General features: G+C 46.0%; 2 protein-coding genes and 1 long non-coding RNA gene across 3 annotated transcripts; 1 reads left to right on the top strand and 2 right to left on the bottom strand.

Moving 5' to 3' along the window:
* Positions 1-1,343: 1,343 nt before the first annotated feature.
* LOC103633146 (protein NLP1) lies at positions 1,344-6,503 on the bottom strand. The gene is given in 5 exon segments (XM_035961064.1): positions 1,344-3,009; positions 3,853-4,735; positions 5,176-5,223; positions 5,443-6,218; positions 6,221-6,503. Coding segments are annotated over 5 exon segments (2,616 nt in total). The 5' UTR covers positions 6,246-6,503; the 3' UTR covers positions 1,344-2,125.
* A 7,670-nt stretch (positions 6,504-14,173) lies between these two features.
* Positions 14,174-16,637, top strand: LOC103633147 (probable flavin-containing monooxygenase 1). The gene is made up of 5 exons (XM_008654826.4): positions 14,174-14,926; positions 15,035-15,269; positions 15,362-15,537; positions 15,628-15,986; positions 16,109-16,637. The coding sequence occupies exons 1-5, from the start codon at positions 14,477-14,479 to the stop codon at positions 16,452-16,454; spliced, it is 1,566 nt and encodes a 521-aa protein (XP_008653048.1). The 5' UTR covers positions 14,174-14,476; the 3' UTR covers positions 16,455-16,637.
* On the bottom strand, positions 14,964-15,790 carry LOC118472981 (uncharacterized). Its single transcript, XR_004851551.1, has 2 exons — positions 15,610-15,790; positions 14,964-15,533 (listed from the first exon to the last, which is right to left on the bottom strand). It is a non-coding gene; the product is annotated as an uncharacterized lncRNA (long non-coding RNA).
* Positions 16,638-19,296: the final 2,659 nt, after the last annotated feature.

Raw genomic sequence — 19,296 nt, forward strand, 5'->3', positions numbered from 1 at the left:
TCATGTTCTTAGAGTTGTACCAGGGCCCATACCCTAGGTCGTGGCACAATGTTAGAGATATCTTTTTTCTAGGCGGTAGCCATACCTACCATAGGGGCAGGTACGATGCATCGCTTCATCGGGCATCAGGGCTTGTGTCGTCTAGTACTATGTAGTTAGTAGCCGATGTAGTCTTTTGTACTTGATAATACTTCATGGTAGACTATGCGTGCACACGTGGCTACATGATCGATGCATGTACATCATACTAGTCTTGAGTGTCCTGCAACCTAAGTCATGGCAACAACATGCTTGTCAGCCCTATAATATTGTCCATCATACATTTAATTTGTTGTGTCTAAGGCTTATACATTAAGCTAACGATGTGGACTTATCCTCAAGCTCTTATATGTGGGGTCTATTTGCTAGGGCCATACTATCCCTAGTGGGCCTAGACATATCCTTTTGCCTTATGACGGGACTATACTTAGGCACATTATCCGGCGAGATCTTATCCGGATAGTACCCTTATCCGTCCCGGATAAAAAAGTACCCGTATTTGTATCCAAAAAACTTCCCGAATTGATATCCGTATTCGGTACCCGAACCGGGTACCCGACCCGTTTTCACCCCTACTTGAACTTGACCTGCAACTCTATCCTGCCAGGAATGTCTAGGTGCTGAAATGTTTTGTAGGTATTCTGGTTTGAAAGAAAACGGCAAATCTTTAGTTGTGAGGATGGCTCCTGATGTCAGCAATATCGACTCTTGACTGATTAGGTTAGGACCAGTAATATTATTTGTCGTGCAAGACTTTTGGCTTCCTGTAATGTGGGAGATCATTTGAGGGCATCAGTGACGAATCATGATAACCACACAACTGGCCAGTATTCTTATCCAGGGCATGAGATTAAGGTAAGGAGAAAATGGCAAATACACTAGAGAAATCTGTTTAGAATCTTTTTTGTTTGTTGATTGTTGATACATATGTAGTTCTGCCATCTTTGGGTATTGACGTCTCAATTCTAGAAGCAGATTATTAGTCCCTGCATATGAGATTTGCATGATGTGGTTGGCGTGGTGCTCCTTCTGTTATTTGACTGCTGGTATTTCTGATGTGAACCTGTCAGTGAAAAGATCTATATACTTTGTATTCAGGCTACATATTGTATTCTATGCTGCACATATTCTAATTATGTACATTTCACTTAATCAGCAAGATATATTGAATTCTCTATTCTCGTTGTGGTGTAACTTGTGTCATTAGCAAGGGAAACATGAAAAATAAATGATTGCCGATTTACTTGAATTGAATATGTTGACACCAGTCACGTCTGTGCTTCCATATGCTGGTTATTAGAGTATTGACATAATCTAATCTCTATATTGATACTTGACAATTGACATACCAAACGGTTTATAAACGGAAGCTTCTTAAAAGGAAAGCAATCCATAACGTCTACAGTAGCAGGCGTTCTTTCAAAGAGGACCACACTGTAGTATAGCATACAATGTTTTTTTGGCAAAGGACAAACAAATTGAACAAACTAAATATCCTATCATCCTATTTTTTAGATCTAACCCTTGCTGCAGAAAGTTGCAATTTCAGAAGCAGAATTTAATGTCCATTGAACAGACAGAGCATGTTGGTCACTCGGGCGATGAAGGAATGCTGGGATCTTAAGGGACATTGTAGCTGATCAATTATCAGAAAGAAGTCATCAAGGATTGTTGCACATCAGTATTCCAAGAACCAAAACATACTTGGAGTTGGAGCAAATCTGATTTGTAGGTATACTTCACCCTATCACCCTATTAATTCAATCAATTGCATTGCCTTTCAGAGATTTAGGTTCATCAGTGAGTGTTTACAAGCAATGCATGCTTACTTCGGTTTATCCTAATTCCTAGAATTGACTTTCCCATTGTCAAGTACTTTTGTTTGATCATCAGTTCCTAACCTGAGCAACAGATCGAAGACTAATCGATCTAACAGCAGAACTGGGACTTGGTGGCACATAGTACATTGCATAGGCTACCAACTCGGGACTCCTGGAATTGGTTTCCCCTGTATAAAACCATAAAACCAAGTGATCCAGGTTGAATTCTGATTAAACCTCACAAAGTGGTGAGGTTCATACTGTTGTCATGACAAACCAGTGTGACCAGTTGTCACCCTTGTAGCTGGACTAACAGCTAAATGAACTGAAATTTTGATTGTTTGGATTCCTGCTAGTTTGTATACATGAAGGCACTCCTGTAGATCTGCATCGCATGTCATCAAGACCCATTCTGAATCATCATCCAAGTACTTCAAAACCAAGGGGTTTGTGTCTACTATACTCAAACGTTTTGCTATCTCATGCTTCAGTTCTTGAAAATTGCACTCTGGGTTCAGTCTGAATCTCACTTTTTCTGAGCCAAATGTTGCCTTTACTCTCATATTTGCATCTGTGTTCTGCTTGGGATTGGGGGACGACGGGCTTCGAGAAGAATGATGTCCACCATTAGCCTTTTCAGTAACATCCTGTAGAAGATCAATTGGAGTCTCATTAACTGAGAAATGCTCAAATAATGAAGTGTTTTCTGTTTGCAGAGTCTGAATAGAGCTGTCTTTCACAGGATTTTCTGACTTCATCTGATCAATTATACCCTGTTGTGCATGTTTTGTTGCACCACCGCTACATGAGGGACTTGACTCAGAACTGTGGCTGCACGAAGAGTGTGAGTGTGAAGTTGATGGCACATTACTGCTTGACTTGTGGGGTTGGTGCTTGTTGACGTCGGTGAGATTGCTCTGGTTGGTTGGAGGAACCGTGACACTTCCTGACAAATTGTTGTCAGATGATATTGAGGTGTTCGTGATATCCTTGTACAGGGTGTTTAGCTGGAAAGCTGTCTCTGCTCCATGAACCGAATCAATGATCTGTTGAAGCTTTCTTAGAGAGTGGTCTACCTTCTTGATCTTTCGCGATGGCCAGCGGGTTATACCATGCTGCCTGCAAATTCTTTTGAGGGTCGTAGGGCACACTGTGGGAGATAAAAAAAAGTTAGTATATTTGCAACCAGATCAAACACATATATATGCATGCTGTCATAAAAGATGCTATCACAATCTGAAGATGCAATGCACACATGATAAGGATGCTGTCTACCGCCATGTCTGGAAGAAATAGTTTTACCTATGTTGACTCACGAAGCTCTAAATCCATCTATTCTAATTCTGGAAAACATCATATCATGCCACTCTGATAAGTTAGTTTGTGGGCTTTATTTTGGAATGTGTGTCTTCCTGCGTGTATGCCATAATTGCCATCATAATAAGTTAGTTTGTGGGCCTAATGGTGAGATCATCATATAGATCATTACATAATGTCTATGCGTAGTGTTTTGTTTTATCCGGTTGCTTTTTAACTGTAAGCAATGAATGAGACTAATCAATCCAGTTCTAGGCTATGTACACTGTTTGCTCAATCAACTAGAAAGTAGAAACCGTAAGGTCGATCTGCTCACTGAATTTTTATTTATTATTTGTTATGTCAGTTCTTGAAAGTTGACTTTATGCTGTGCTGTACTTGCTTTTTGTCTCTTCATGTTCATGTGCTTTCTATATACAGGAAAGTGGACTAGTGGTATACTATACATGGAAAGGAAACACAGATCACGGTAAGGGTGATAAGAATGTTCATCTTCTGCCTATGGGATGCATGTGATGGTTGACTCTCTGATGGAAAGTAACACTATATTATTGCTTAATCAGATTAGCATGCTGGCTGCATTAGTTGTACCTCTATAATTAAATGACTGATGGTATCTACAGAAGCAGTAAACTATCCTTTGCTGAATCTTGCATTTATCTGATGATTCACTCACCTCCAAGGCTCCTTGCTGCATCTTTCAGGCTACCAGCGAAGTACTGCCGAAGAATCTGCAAACTAACGGTCTTCTCGGCCTTTGTACGCCTTTTTGCCTTGCTACCTTCAGCAGTTGCCTGAACACCAGATAGAGATGGACCCTGCCCCCCAGGTGAGAACATTCCATGCATCCGCAATGCAGCTAACTCGGATTCTTGCTGTGATGTTCCTGCCAGACTTGTCCAAGAGGCCTCTCCTCTACGATCTGCTGAATTGCATCCAAAGGACAACTCAACTTTGTCCTTCCCATGAGGAGTAAAAGAGTTCAGCTCGTTCATTTCCAGCACCGTTTCGTCTTCCATCTCTCTATCTGTGACCACACGTAGGGTCTGGCAAACACTTCGCATGGTGCCTGACAAGGAGTCCAGCACTGACTTCTGCTCCTCCAGTGCTTCGCAATCTGTTGGCAGAAAGAATTCCAGCACAAAGTCTGCTGTCCCAGTGCGTGTGCACCGCAGGCGGATCGCCACTGCACCTTTTAACTTGAAGATCTTAGCATGGTGAGACAAGGAGTATTCCAATTTAGTTGAGGATCCAATGTCTGGCAAGAAGCATGGCTGGTTTGTTGTAAAGGCCTTCCCTGCAACCCCCTCCCCGCGCAGAAGGTGGTGCTCGGAGCAGGCCTCATGGAAGCCCCGCATCTCGGCTTCATTCACAAAGCATGCTTCATCAATGGTGGAGATGCAGTACCGGTAGTTCTCGTCGGAATGTCGGCTGCCTCGTTTCCCTTGTTGAGCACATGTGACCCATGTCTGAGCTAATGGCAGCTTGTGGGTCAAGCAAGCTGCTCTCAGGACCTCCAGTATCTCTGGTAAAGCATCTTTGTAGGAAGCAGTGCTGAACTGGTGGATAATCAATAGGAGTTGCCATGAAGTCATAAGTGAGAAGATATAAGCATTGGTGTTCGTGTCTCAATATCTTACACACTTGCTTTATATTCTCTCTTTTCCAAATTATAAGTCGCTTTGATTTTTTTTGTTACATAATTTTTTCCATGTGTCTAAATATAACATATATCTAGATACAAAAGAGGATCTATGTACTAAAAGAACCAAAGCGACTTATAATCTGGAACAGAGGGAGTAGCTGATCTAGGGTAGGTAAATTGAAACGTGCATAGTTTTTTTTTTCTTCACAAACATGCAATTTTAAGTAGATTTCATATCATGCCTACATTAAGTTGGAATGTAGAGGTCCTGAGATTCATATTTTTGGAAAAATGAATTATTTCCCAAAATTCAAAGCTGTGACACAGTGAGTGTAGAATTTCTTTTCTGCTCACCTTTATGCGTGGAATGCTTGAAACTTCTGTACTTCTGAGATTAACTGCCTGCAAAGACCCTGTTCACTATTAGTAAAGCCCGGACCTGGAAACACTATTGACTTTCTACAGTAATAATTGGCATGCAGGTACTTCAAGGTGGCATCAGTGGCTAGACTGCTGTTTTCCTTTCCTGCACTAAGCTGGTGATTTGATCTCCTAACCTAACACACTTGCGATATACTTCTCTGAACTTTCAGGGGCAGTGAGATTGAGGAGGTTTCATACCTGGAGAGCACTGCAAATGGTGTTGAGCTCAGAGGTGAAGTTTATCTTCTGCCTTGTCATGATCAGCTCGATGACGCCCAGGCAGTTGTAGCTTCCCTTCTCGAACACTGGCAGACCCATGGTGCCGTGGACATCGAGGTATTGTGCATCCCTTACCCTGGGATACTCGTAGCTGGTGAAGTACCTGATGTCCGGCGACCACTCGGGGAGCCTGCCGATAAAGACCCTCCCTGGCAGCCCCGGCGAATCCCCCGACTTAACATCGGCCGAGAACTGGTACTTGGTGGACACCTCCCTGAACCGGAGGAGGCTGTCGGAGCGGTGGTCGAGCGTGAACGGTTGCTCGCTGGTGGTCAGCACCAGTTTCCCGTCATCGCGGTTGACCGGCACCCAGAGCTGCACGAGGACGTCGCCGTCGCTCTGCGTATCCCGGATGTAGGACAGGGCCTGGCTGAACCGCTCCTCCACGGAGGAGGGGCTCGCGCCACCCGTCTGAATCCACCAGCTGGCGTTCGCGGCCGGCGCCGCCGTCGTCACTGTGGTGGCTGTCGCGTCAGCCGAGAAGAAGGCTGAGAGTGGAGGAAACGCTACCGAGTTGGGCGAGCGTGAGACCACCTCGAGCCAGCCGTTGTCGCCGGACAGTAGCTGCTCAAGGAGATCCAAGTCGACGCCCCCCGCGCCTTCGGACGTGGTGCGTGGTGCGGAGATGCTCGGAAGCTGCGGGTCTCCTCCCTCTTCCATGCAGATGCAGGTAACTCTCCCTTCAGAACCTGCTTACACAGTTCATCACGAACGTACTGCATCAGTCATCAGTGGTAGCGATGATCTTGGTAACGATAACAACAACACTTGGGCATGCAAAGCCATAGTGCTTCACTTCTGTTCTGCTGGTCCATGCACATCTTGTGCTAGGAAACCATGGGGACATGGGAATCCTTGCGAGATTTTTGTGCTGGGCATGTGTGCCTTCGGATTGCAGGGTGTGGGTGGTAAGCAAGATCACATCATTTTCAATGGAAAGCAAGCAGCGAAAGAGATTTGTAGTAAGAGAGTAGCAAGCAGCTCACTGTTAATCACACGCCTGGCGCCTCCCTTCTTGTCATAAAAAGGGCTCCCGTTCTCCTCTCTTCCTCCTGTGGATTAGCTAGGTAGCACGGTTCTGCTCAGCTCAACTCACCGCCGGAAAAGGCTCAGTGCTCCACCCGAGGAGCATCTAATGGATCCTGCTGCCGCTGTGAGACGAAAGGACAACAAGAAAGTTGCTTGGCCTGGCTTCGCTTGGTTTTGCCCTTCGTTTTCTGGTGTTGTCGTAACAACAAAGACTGTGGGGGCCACCATGGCAATTTTGTTTTTCTTTATTTGTTAGAATCTTTCCCTCTCACCGAGGGCCCAGTTGCGCCACGCAGGAATCCAACCATACGTCCATACCCGCTTCCATATATAAAGTCAACTTGCAAGGGTGATTATGCAGCTTCAGAAGGATTCCTTGGTAAGAAATTCTCTCTTGCACAATACCACGGGTGGTTTCTGAGATTTTAAAAAAATGGTGGTTGACCAGGTTGTGGGATCAAATCAGCCTCTTTGCGTTTGCGGGGGAAGATTTTTCTTAATTGGTTTATCTTTTTGCTAGACTCAACTCATGTGAGAGCCTTTGACACGGTATCTGTCTTTTTTTTTCAAACAAGAGGAACTGTGGACGGCTGTTTTTCACGTAGAAACAGTTACTTGTTGGTCTGAGTCCCAAACTGTCTATCGATGCTGTGGTATCTTTTGGGAATTTTGTAGGAAAAAAGTAGCTTGTACTTGAACTATTGTTGAATAGCTCACACATTCATTTGTCAATTCTGATTCGGGGGCCACAAGCATGACCACTGAAATGCAGGCAACAGGCCTAACCTCATTGGTGACAACATAAGAGGGGGATCAGAGATGCTGTATTGATTGGAGATTCTAGCATATATTGGTGTAGGGCCAACCAAAATTTCTCATCTGTACTCAAAGAAAGGCAGACAACAGATTCCGGGGCAACTGTTTCAGAAAAGGTTGGAGCTTTAGTATTATGTAAAATGTCCCCACTACCTTGCCATCGAATACATGGTTCTGTCTAACAGGAAAAAAAATCATAGCAGAAAAAGTTTATCTGATTGTCTCACTCTCAACCTATATGGCATCATTCTCTTCTCTATTAACGATTACATTTTCCTTTACTTTGATTAAAACAAATGAATGAATACATTTTTAATTATGATGTCATCTCATTTGTTTCTAATCATGTCCAATCTGAAAGGAACCATTTCTCCAAATGCTTATGTAAAAATGTTTAGCCATTTCTGGTAAAAAAAGGATAGTCAAAATGGTATCACTTCATACTGGATCACGGTACAACTATAAGCTGTGGGGCTATCTGGCACCGATTTTTTTTAATGGTACACGCTTTATGATCTCATCAATATTCCTAGAAATCACAGAAGCACTTGCTTAGTTAAATATGATTTGTGCATGCTCCTAGGCCTGCATCTCGTAAAGCTACATGTGTACGGTCAGATACTTGTCTATTTGGGATTGGCTAGTCTTTTAATTTAATCGCCTTTGATCTTTACTTCCATTTATTTTTTTCTGCAGTTCTTTACTTTGCGTGCTGAAAAAGTACGAGTTATTCCATGGATCTTGTGATCAAAGATCAATAAACTAGCAACATAATTGTGGTCTGGGTGGAGATACATGTGCTCCGGGTACCAAAGTCCAATTTGAAAGGCTAATCATATGATGGAGCAATATATTTTTATTCCCAAGACTGTTCCAGATTAGGAACCGGTTTAAATATTTACAAGACGTTACCTTACTATTTGTACTAACCTCATTTTTGCTTGATTCCTCCCATGTGAATGTGTTTCTGTGCCCCGATCAGGGAGGAACACGATAAAATAGTGTTGTGATTCATTATTCTGTGACATGTACAGGAATCTTGATGCCTCTTTGTGATGCAACAAGCCAGGATAGTACAGGCCTAGTAGTAGTAGTGGTGGTGTAATAGAATCCTTCCTTTTTATATAGGAGTATTAACTTTCAAAATTTTAGTTTCCTTCTAGTATTTTGACAGTGTTTTCAGGGGGAAAGAATGGCATGGGTAAATCGCACATGAAGGTTAGTACTTTACAGGCTACAGTTTAGTTTGAAGATGCTGCCATTCTGGTTTAATCTAGCATGGAAGCCTGGTCTTTTACGGGTTTACCTTTAATCTGGTGTTCCTTCTGAGCTAGTTAGTCTGTTTTCTTGTGACAGGACATCATGCGGTTGTTTAAAGCTGCACTTGTTTGCGGCTGAGTTGCTTTGGCTCGATTGGATGAAGAGTATAAGATACTGGTTGGAGAGTGACATCAATGATAAAGTGCAAGGCACCAAGAATGGTCATCTGTGAGGAGGCCTTGACATCATCCAGAAAATAGAACAAATGGAGTGGCCACTTTTCCCTGCTCGCTTTCCCTTTTCTTTTATATTGGTTGGGTCACTGCCACAGAGCCCATTGCGAGTACATAGAGTATTTGCTACTTGCTCATTGTTTGACCAAAAGCTTGTGTGTTCGTGTTCTGTAGTGGCAAACCCAATATGCCATCGGCACCCCTCTCCACCAGCCGGGGGAGGCCTTGTTAATTCCTGCCAATCAGATACCGTTTCGGTTGTTAAATTCTCTTGTGAGTGGGTCCCAGCCCGAGGGCCACCTAATTTTTTATTATTAATTAAGAAACGGCCACCTAATTTTTGGGGCCCGCGAGGAGTCGTCACCACCGTGGGATCCAGTTCGGCATGGGACGAACATGCAAATCTACATCAAGAGTGTTGTTTTCTACTAGCAGTAAACACTAGCGTGACAGGTTTGCTCTCTCTGCATCTTTTGCATGTTCATGTATGATTTGCCAAGACGGTAACATCAGTCTCCTTGATAGTAGTATTTCTATGTGTGCACTTCTCTCTCTCTCTCTCTCTCTCTCTCTCTCTCTCTCTCTCTTTGTTAAAGAAAAAAAAAGAAAAACTAGTGCCAGGAGTTCTAGTGTATAATATAATACTCAGGCAGAGGAAGGTGGAGCCCGGCCGGGTAGGCAATTTTGAGAGGGAACTTGGCAAAGAAGCGGCCGATCTGTCTGGGGGCCGGGGGCTCACATTAATTATTGAGACATGCGACAGTGTACTACTCGGAATCTGACAATTAATCTGAGATCGAAATCTCGAGGCTGTATCGAACCATGGGAACTTGAATATTCCAAGTCAAGGAAGGTGGATTCATCATCATTCGTAGACGAGTATAATTCCGGCTTTGCTATGTGCACCAGCAGGAGCAGCATATCCACGGTGGGCACCAGCACGTACGACGGGTGCACAGCATGACGATGGAGCTCTGAAAGCAACGGCCTCTGAAAGTTGGCAGTATCCGCCGGGCTGGTGCGGGTTCCGTTTGGTCTCCTTAATCGTTTGTCAATTACTGATGTCATTACCAAGTGTTTCTCTTCTTCTTTTTTTCCTTTGAAAAGTGACTGGTGTTGTGAAGTTCTACTATATATAAAGAACCTGTATACACGAACTGAAGTATCTAGCCAAAATATAAGCCAAGGAACTGCTGCGCTCTCAACATCAAGTGGGAGAACGAGGAGAGCTGAGAATCAGCATGCAGGTCAGAATTGCCCAAAAGTCTACTGATCTCTCGCACAGAGCGCGTCATGCAAACTATTTTCTCCGACGAGCAAAAATACATCATTTCAACGGGCCGTGCAAACTGCAGTGTATTAATTAGCTCATGCTTCTCATGTTGTCCTTTTTTTTTCCCTGACTATAGGTCCAGAACGACGGTTCTGACTTGTGCCTTGCTGCTGCATCACTTGTACCCTAATTGCATTGCATTGCATCAATATCACCGGTCAATTAATTGTTCATCTAAACAAGTGGTACCCGGTGCAAGATACAAGCGAGAGAGACAGTAAATAACAGCTGTGTTTCACAGATCTGTACCATGCATATTGGTGCCCCTATTTTTCGCCTTGCAAATCTCAACGGGACACAAGTATATATAAGTCTGCTGCTTAGCAGGGAGCCAGAACTCATTTTGGTGACAGCCTTTGTAGATTCATCAATGTCGACATGGCTAGCTAGTCGTCGTAAGCATCACCAATGAATCATCTCGGCAGAAAAGGTCAGATTGCCACTGGCATTCTCATATTCGGTATTTCATGTCCCCGTGGAATTAAAAAAAAAGATGCAGTATCCGCGATAATGTAATGGTACTGTCTGTATCAACGCAGCACGTCAACTTGCGGAGCAACAGTTCTTTAATTTGAAGCGGTTGCGTAAACATTTCCGGCAGCGTTTGTTTGGTCCAATCCAACACACTCTTCTTTCCTCCTTTGGGTAGACTTTCTGGGCTCGCGGTTGCACGGAATTATGAATCGTGTGGTGGAGACCGAAGGAATCGCGCTAAGCAGCGCGGCCATTTTAGAGTTCATTGTCACATCAGGTAATCGTGAGAAGCTAGCGCAGCTGTTCGCTGCAGCTGCAATCCATAGAGATTAGTCGGATTAAAGCCACAGCCAACAAGCTGACTACTCAGTAGTAATTACGGATCGGAACTTGAGAGCTGCCAGAATCAAGCTGCAGATTACCTTTCTCAGCCAACAGATCGGCTGCCTGTTTCTCCTGGTTTGGCCGACAGAATACACGATGGCACCGACCGGATCACCGGCGAGCTATAATTAAAGCACAGAATACACGATGACAGTCGTCGCATCAGGCCTTTCCCTGTCGATCGAGAACCAAAACCAGAGCATCCAAAAGAGACAGCTACCGAGTTGTTCCACTGTTTCTCGAGAACGCCGCCGGCAGACGGAGACAGAAGAAGGGCACAGCCACGGGCGCCAGTGAGACCCAGTCTGTTTGGTTGGAGCGAACTGTGTGATTGCATTCAGAAAAAAAGAGTTGCAGTGCGACCTGATGCATCACGTGGTGCTGCTGCTGCTGCACTAGTAACCGCCGCAAACGCCACGAACTTTTGAGGCACGGGAGTAGTGTAGTGGACACTGGACACCACACCACACCACACTGCGGCGGTTACTAGTGCACATTGGGTCAGGTGATACGACCCAACTGACACCAGATCCGTATACAATATTATGCACATTGGGCTTTGGGTTAGTCAGCAGGATATCAGCCAGCCCATTTATAGAAGTAACAGACATACGTTTTTCTCTATTTTTCATTTTTCTTCTTCCGGTCTGGAGTTTGAGGCAAGTTTATGATATCTAATTATTTCTACAAATTTTATAGCAGTAATGTATTTATTTTTGTCAAGAATTCAAATGTATAAGTTCAATGCTTTAAAATATGATATATTTAGAGCATCTCCAGGAGGTCTATAAATTGATTCCCTTATCATTGTCTTCTTATATATGGCCATCCTATAGTCCGTTTGGATTCCTTGGTCTAAAGTTTAGTGGCTAATGTCGAGACTAAAATTTTAGACTATTTTAGCTCATTTATGTAGTTTTAAAGTTTTTGTGAGGTGGTCTAAACTTTGGAGGGTAATTTATACCTCCTATTTGAAGTATAAAGATATAAACCACTAAGGGCTTGTTAGGTTTGAGATGGTTTGAGGAGAATGGGAGGGGATTAAATTATCTCCAATCTCTCTCAATCCACTCTTAACCGAACAAGCCATAAAGTGGTCTAAAGTTTAGTTGCTAAATTTTAGATCATAAGATCTAAACAGAGCCTAAACATAGGTATTCCCTAAACCTTTATCTCCCACGATTGTTTCCCTATATCTCGAAACCTATGGATCACAACGGGCTCAACGAAGTAGTCGAGATCTGGTTCAAAGGACCAGAGCAAAGGGGTGTGTTAAGAACTTCATATGTGGTACTACATCCGTTCACAAATATATGACATCATTGACTTTTTCGAAAACTTTGACCACTCGTCTTATTCAAAATATTTATTCAAAAATGTAAAGTTTTAATTCAAGCACAAACTACTTAAGATAAAACAAATCGCAAGAAAATAAATGATAATTCATTTTTTTAATATATATACGTGCTAGTACTTGATATTTTTCTGCTACAATTTTGTACCGGGCCTCCATATTTGTCGGGACGCCTCACAGCCTTAGAAGTAAGACCGGTTTCGTTTAACAAGTATAATGGTCTGGAAGTATATTTTTAAAATTCACGAACCTAAATAACATCTCTTAACGAAGCTAATGCAATTGCTGTGGAATATACATGCGCGCAGTGCGTGGGTCGGATGATAAGCTTGGGAAGTGAACTGTTCTCTATTCAGGTCCAAGGCTGCCGTGCGATTTCAACGGACAGATCTATGCGATGACACAATAGCCGACCCGCTACGGCTAACTGGCTAAGCCGCCTCCAGAAAGTAGTCGGTGAGTGACTAACGTTGAATCGCACGTACTCCAACCCACACCGGCATTGAAAAAACGCGGCACATGGCTCCCGCCGATAATTTTTTTTTAAATACAAAAATGGCCATCGCCGAGATTGCATTTGCATATAAGCACGGTTTCAAGAGGCGGCGCAAGACCTGTAGATCGATAGCGGTGAGCGGTGGCGCCAATGGACCGCAGGGCGCGGCGAAGCGGGTGGCCATCGTGGGCGCCGGCACGAGCGGGCTCGCCGCGTGCAAGCACCTCCTGGCGAGGGGCTTCCGGCCGGTGGTCTTCGAGGCGGGCGCCACCGTGGGTGGCCTGTGGACGCGCACGCTCGCGTCCACCCGGCTGCAGTCGTCGGCCGGGTACCGCTTCTCCGACTTCCCGGCGCCGGCGCGTTCCCGCGCCACGACCAGGTCGTCGAGTACCTGGCCGGCATGTTCGTGGCGCCAAGGGTGAAGGCGGTCGTCGCCGGCTCGTCGTCAGAGGTCAGACACCAGCAGCGTCCCGCCGCTCTACAGGGAGTGCGTGCACCCTCGGATCCCGCAGATGGCGGTGATCGGGTACTCGGAGAGCCTGACCAACATCTACTCGATCGAGATGATGGCCAAGTGGGTGGCGCGGTTCCTGGACGGCGCGTTCCGGCTGCCGAGCGTGGCGCGCATGGAGCAGAGCGCGGCGGAGTGGGGCAGGTACATGAGACGGAGGAGCAACGGGGGGAGCTCCTGCCTCGGCGCCGTCAACATCTGGTACAACGACCAACTGTGCCGTCAACCCCAGGAGGAAGAAGGGCTTCCTCGCCGAGTGGTTCCAGCCTTACGGCGCGGTCGACTATGCAGATTGAGAGTGAGAATGGAGGTTTTCATCGGAGTCCGAGGGTGTTCCGCTTGTGCGTCGTGCGCAGAATGCTCTAGGCAGTATAAATCACCTACCACATTTTTTTTCTTTTTCAGACAAATTCGTGAAAACTTGTACTACAATTTTGAGTTTATTGGATCGACTTGGAATTAAGACGACCGGACGGGGCTGGATTGGAGTTGGAGATCATCTTGTATTGAGTTTAGATTAGATGCGGTTTTTTGTTTTTATTGGATTTCAGTTACGCTAGTTCAGAGTTTACGAGTAAATCAGCATAAAAATTGACATGAACAACTAAAATAGGGCGTTATTACCAATAGAAAATGGGAATGGATCCAAATGGCTGCGGTGATCATGTCAGATATCAAGCTAGTTGGTGTGCACCAAGCCACCAACAAGTCCAATGCTGACAACATCACCTATATTTATATCTAAATGTGCCTTCTTTAAAAAATGAAACAGTAAAGATCAGATGCCATGTAGATACAGATATTTAAAACAGCACACTGGTTGAGAGTTGAGACGCTGACAGAAATCATCCAGGATGCGGATGCAACCAAAGAAAACGGCGAGTGGTGGGTGTTCACTTGTTTGCCCTTTAGCCCCATCCGAAAATATCCAGCATCTCAAAGAAGAAGAAAAAAATCTAACTTTATCCAGCGAATCAAACGGAAAAGGCTGTATAAAAGCCACCTGCCTCCCTCTCACAGCTCCTCCCTCCCAAGAACTCGGAAGTCGGAAGCAGGGCAAGGGATGGATAGCAAGTCGGTGGGAATCGTCGGCGCAGGCGTGAGCGGCCTAGCAGCCTGCAAGCACGCCCTCGACAAGGGGTTCAGGCCGGTGGTGTTCGAGGCCGACGGAAGCGTTGGCGGAGTGTGGGCACACACCCTGGAGTCCACGAGGCTCCAGGCGCCGACGACGGCGTTCCGGTTCTCGGACCTGGCGTGGCCGCCGGAGAGCGCGAGGGAGGCGTACCCAGGCCACCGCAGGGTCATGGAGTACATAAGGTCGTACGCGCGTGCGTTCGACCTCCTCAAGCACATCAGGTTCAACAGCCAGGTGCTGGGCGTCGAGTACCTCGGTGCGACCGAGGAAGAGGTCATGGGCTGGGATCAGTGGTCCGGCGATGGGACGGCGTTCGGAGCCGTGAAGGGTGGCGGATGGCGCCTCACCGTCCAGGACTTGAAAGTCGGTAGCACTGAGGTATGTACGTGTACTCTCCTCGGACGGATCATCTGTGTCACAGTCAAAGAGAGTCCAGATTGTTCATTGCTGTTGTTTCCATCCTTCGTGTCTCAACCTAAATTACAGGTTTTTGTGGTGGATTTTCTCATCCTGTGTATTGGAAGGCACAGTGGAACCCCAAACATCCCAGAGTTCCCAGCGAATGGGCCTGAGCTGTTCAAGGGGAAGATACTGCACTCGCTGGACTACTCCTACATGGACGACGGCGACGCTGCTGAGTTCGTGAGGGGGAAGCGCGTGACGGTGATCGGCTCCGGTAAATCGGCGTTCGACATCGCCGCGGAGGTCGCCAAGGTGAACGGTAGGTGTCCAGAACTAGAGCTCGTCTGTCTGATCTCGCCGTTCTCAAGAGCATGCATGGTGTGGTGGCTAACAATTCTTGTTTCCATGAAGGTGCCGCGCAGCCATGCACCATCGTGTACAGAACAAGGCACTGGCTGGTCCACAAGTCCAGCGTGTGGGGAGTCGACCTCAGCTACTTCTACCTGAACCGCATCTCGCAGCTCCTGGTTCACAAACCTGGTGAAGGATTCTTGCGCTGCATGCTGGCCGCCGCACTCTCTCCCTTGGTAAGTACAAAAGATCAAATAGAGAGCACATTCAGACAGTAAGCTGTAGAATGTAGATAGCTTAAAATCTACCTGTTTGTTTTGCTTCAGAGATGGGCGATCTCTAAAGCGATCGAAACGTACTACAAGTGGAGCGTTCCTCTGCGGAAGCACGGGATGGTCCCGGACTACAGCTTCTCCTTCGCCATGTCCTCGTGCCTGATCGCGATGCTGCCGGAAGGTTTCTACGACAGGGTCGACGAAGGCAGCATCGTTCTCAGGAAATCCAAGGCGGTCGGCTTCTCTAGCGACGGAGTCGTCCTGCGAGACAGAAACGAAAGCGTGAGAAGCGATATCGTGATCCTGGCGACGGGGTTCAGAGGAGACCAGAAGCTTAGGGACATCTTCACTGCGAACTGGTGCAGGGAGATAGTGGCAGGGTCACCGGATACAGCAGCTCCTCTGTACAGGTACACCTCTGTACAGAAACTTTAGTGCATATTCAATCAATTAGATAAACTTGTGTTAAAGTCCACATTGTGTTGGTTTCAGTAGTAATCTCATTCTATCTAACTGATTGAACACGACACAGAGAATGCATCCATCCCCGGATTCCTCAGCTGGCTATAGTGGGTTACTCCGAGAGCCTCACCAACATATACGCCTCGGAGAGGATGAGCAACTGGGTAGCTCAATTTCTGGCCGGCGGCTTCCAGTTGCCAAGCGTGAGATGCATGGAGGAGAGCGTGGCGGAGTGGGCAGAGTACAAGAACCGATACAACGGGAGGTATTTCCGCAGGTCCTGCGTAAGCACCGCTAACATCTGGCTTAATGATCTGCTGTGCCGAGATATGGGGTGCAACCCTAGAAGGAAGAAAGGGTTCCTGGCCGAATGGTTCCAGCCATATGGACCTGCGGACTATGCAGGTCTTTGCTGAAGATGGTTGCATTGCATGCCTGTCAGTGCATACTCCTAGGAAGAGATGACAGAGTTGCTACCTCCATGGGTGTAATACTGCAATGTGAAACGTACAAGCAAAATATGTCTGATGTTTGAACTGTAAGGTGTGAACCTATGAGACCTGTCTAAACAATTTTGCAACAATCTACAGTTTTGAACTCGAACAGGGAGAAGATAGAAATAGTGAACAGTCATCGCCTATCTGCATGTTTGGTTGCTGATCTCCAGCGCTCCAGCCTCGCGCTGGCCTGGCCCGCGAGCGAAGCTCGTTTTCCACATCCCCACGCGTGCAGGCTGAACGGTGAAAATCGGCTTAAGTTGAATGCGTGCGTGCAGGCTCGCGGATGGAGGCACAGCCAACCAAACACGTACTTGCGCGCGGTCAAAGCTAGGCTTGGCAATGGGGCGGGTTCGGGTCGGGTCCCCGCGGTTTTAGACCCGACGGTGTTCGGGGCGGGTTTAAATTTTTACCCGCGGGTTCACGGGTTCGGGGGCCCGATTTAATTCGGGTTCGGGGCAGTTCTACATTTTCAACCGTGGTTTTTATGCGGGGACCCGAAACCCGTATCAAACATTCAAACCGAGTCAGCCCACCAACACAATCAACTGAACTAATTGAAACTAGCCAGGCCCAGCCCAACATGGATGCAAATTGGCAAAACCCTAGCTAGCAGCCAGCCGTCCACCGCCCACGCCCACGCAGTCACGCACTCGCTGTCGCTGTAGAGACGCACAGCCGCCGCCGCCTTGCGTCACTCCGCCGCGTCTGCGCGGCCCGCGGCTGCAGCTGACCGCCTCTAGCCTCCGCTCGTCCGGTCGTCCCTCACCCTCTCCGGCTCTCCCTCGGCGGACGGTGGCTCATCTCTCGTCCGGTCGTCCCTCACCCTCTCCCTCGGCGAACGGCGGCTCAGCCCTTGCCTTGGCCTTGGCCCTGCCGGCCTCGTCCTCGTCCCTCACCCTCTCCCTCGGCGCGGCGGCTCATCTGCACTAGCACTGCTACTCCTCCGGCGGTCCAGCCTCTGCTTGGCGCTCGCCCCTCAGTGATTGGTGAGTATAGCACATGACTACATGAGTATAGTACTAGTACATCTGCAGATCCTTTTCATGTATGTCGACTCCTATTGGTGACTGCTAAGCATTTTTTCAGAATATTAGGGTGAAGTACTGAAGTGAAATGTCGACTCCAGGTACTAGTAGTTCTCATGCTCCTACAACCGGAGCAACTATTGGATCTCAAGTGGAAATAGAAGCAGCGGCAGGCCCTCGAACCCGTGCACGTGCAGCAGCAACAGCTCCTCCATCTGATTTAGCAACTGCAGCAGGTGATGTGTTAGAAATAGAGGATGATGTTGCTGTTGGTAGTAAGAGGAAACCAGGACCAAAATTAAAATCTAAAGTTTGGTTAGAGTTTGATAGAATTGAGTTAAATGGGGTTTGGAAAGCAAAATGCAAATGGTGTAAGAAGCATCTAGGAGGGGACACAAGAAATGGTACAAGTCACTTGAGTGGCCATCTTGAGATTTGTCCAGATAGGGCTGTTAGAAAAGGTATAAAACAGTCGTCTCTTAAATTGACTGCAAATCCACATGATGGGACTGTGATTTTGGAGAAATATGTTTTTGATCAAGAAATAGCTAGAAAAGAGCTTGCATTAATGACTATTATCCATGAGTACCCTTTGTCTATGGTGGACCATGTTGGATTTCGCAAGTTTTGTGCAGCATTGCAACCATTATTCAAGGTAGTGTCTAGGAATACACTTAGGAAGGATATCCTTGATATGTATGAAGTGCAAAAACAATCCATGTTGAAGTATTTTCGAAAGTTGAGTTCTCGAGTTGCTATTACTTCTGATTTATGGACAGCAAACCACCAAAAGAAAGGCTACATGGCCGTGACAGCACACTTTATAGATGATGATTGGAAGCTAAAGAGTTTTCTTATTAGGTAATAACCCTACTGTTCTTTATGTCCTAACTTCTTCAATTAGTATCCTTATATTATATAATGTTGAACTTATTTTGTGTAGGTTCCTATATGTTCCAGCTCCACATACAGCTGAGGTTATTGCTGATCTTCTTCATGATGTTCTCCTTGACTGGCATATTGAGAGGAATTTGTCTACTATAACTCTGGATAATTGTAGCACAAATGATAGTGTTATGAGAAATATGGTTGGGACCTCCAATGAGAACCTCAGACAAAGAATGGACACTGTGAAAGGCAAGTTGCCCCTCTCATCTTGTATGTTACAAGGTAAATTAGTCCATATGAGATGTGCTTGCCATATTTTAAACCTTGTTGTGAAAGATGGAATGAGTGTAATGGAACATGGAATTGATAGTATTAGAGAGCTTGTTGGATTTTGGTCTGCCACACCTAAAAGACATGAGAAATTTGAGAAAATGGCAATGCAAATGAAGGGTAAATATGACAAAAAGATAGCTCTTGACTGCAAAACTAGATGGAACTCTACTTATCTAATGCTTAACACTGCTTTGCTGTACAAAGATGTTTTTGAACGCCTTGCTGCTCGTGCTCCTTGTATTCCAACTGGAGATGATTGGCAGTTTGCTAAGGACCTTTGTGATAGATTGAAGATATTCTATGATGTCACAGAGTTGTTATCTGGCACTAACTATGTCACAGCCAACATTTTCTTTCCCAAAATCACCAATATTTATTTGGCAATTAGGAAGTGGCAAGTAAGTGCTAACCCAAAGGTTGAAGAAATGTCTAGTAAAATGAAAGAGAAGTTCAACAAATATTGGTTTGATGTGCATGGTTTGATGGCTGTTGGTGCTGTCCTAGATCCTAGG

The sequence above is a fragment of the Zea mays genome, chromosome 7, assembly GCF_902167145.1.
Source record: "Zea mays cultivar B73 chromosome 7, Zm-B73-REFERENCE-NAM-5.0, whole genome shotgun sequence".
NCBI lineage: Eukaryota > Viridiplantae > Streptophyta > Magnoliopsida > Poales > Poaceae > Zea > Zea mays.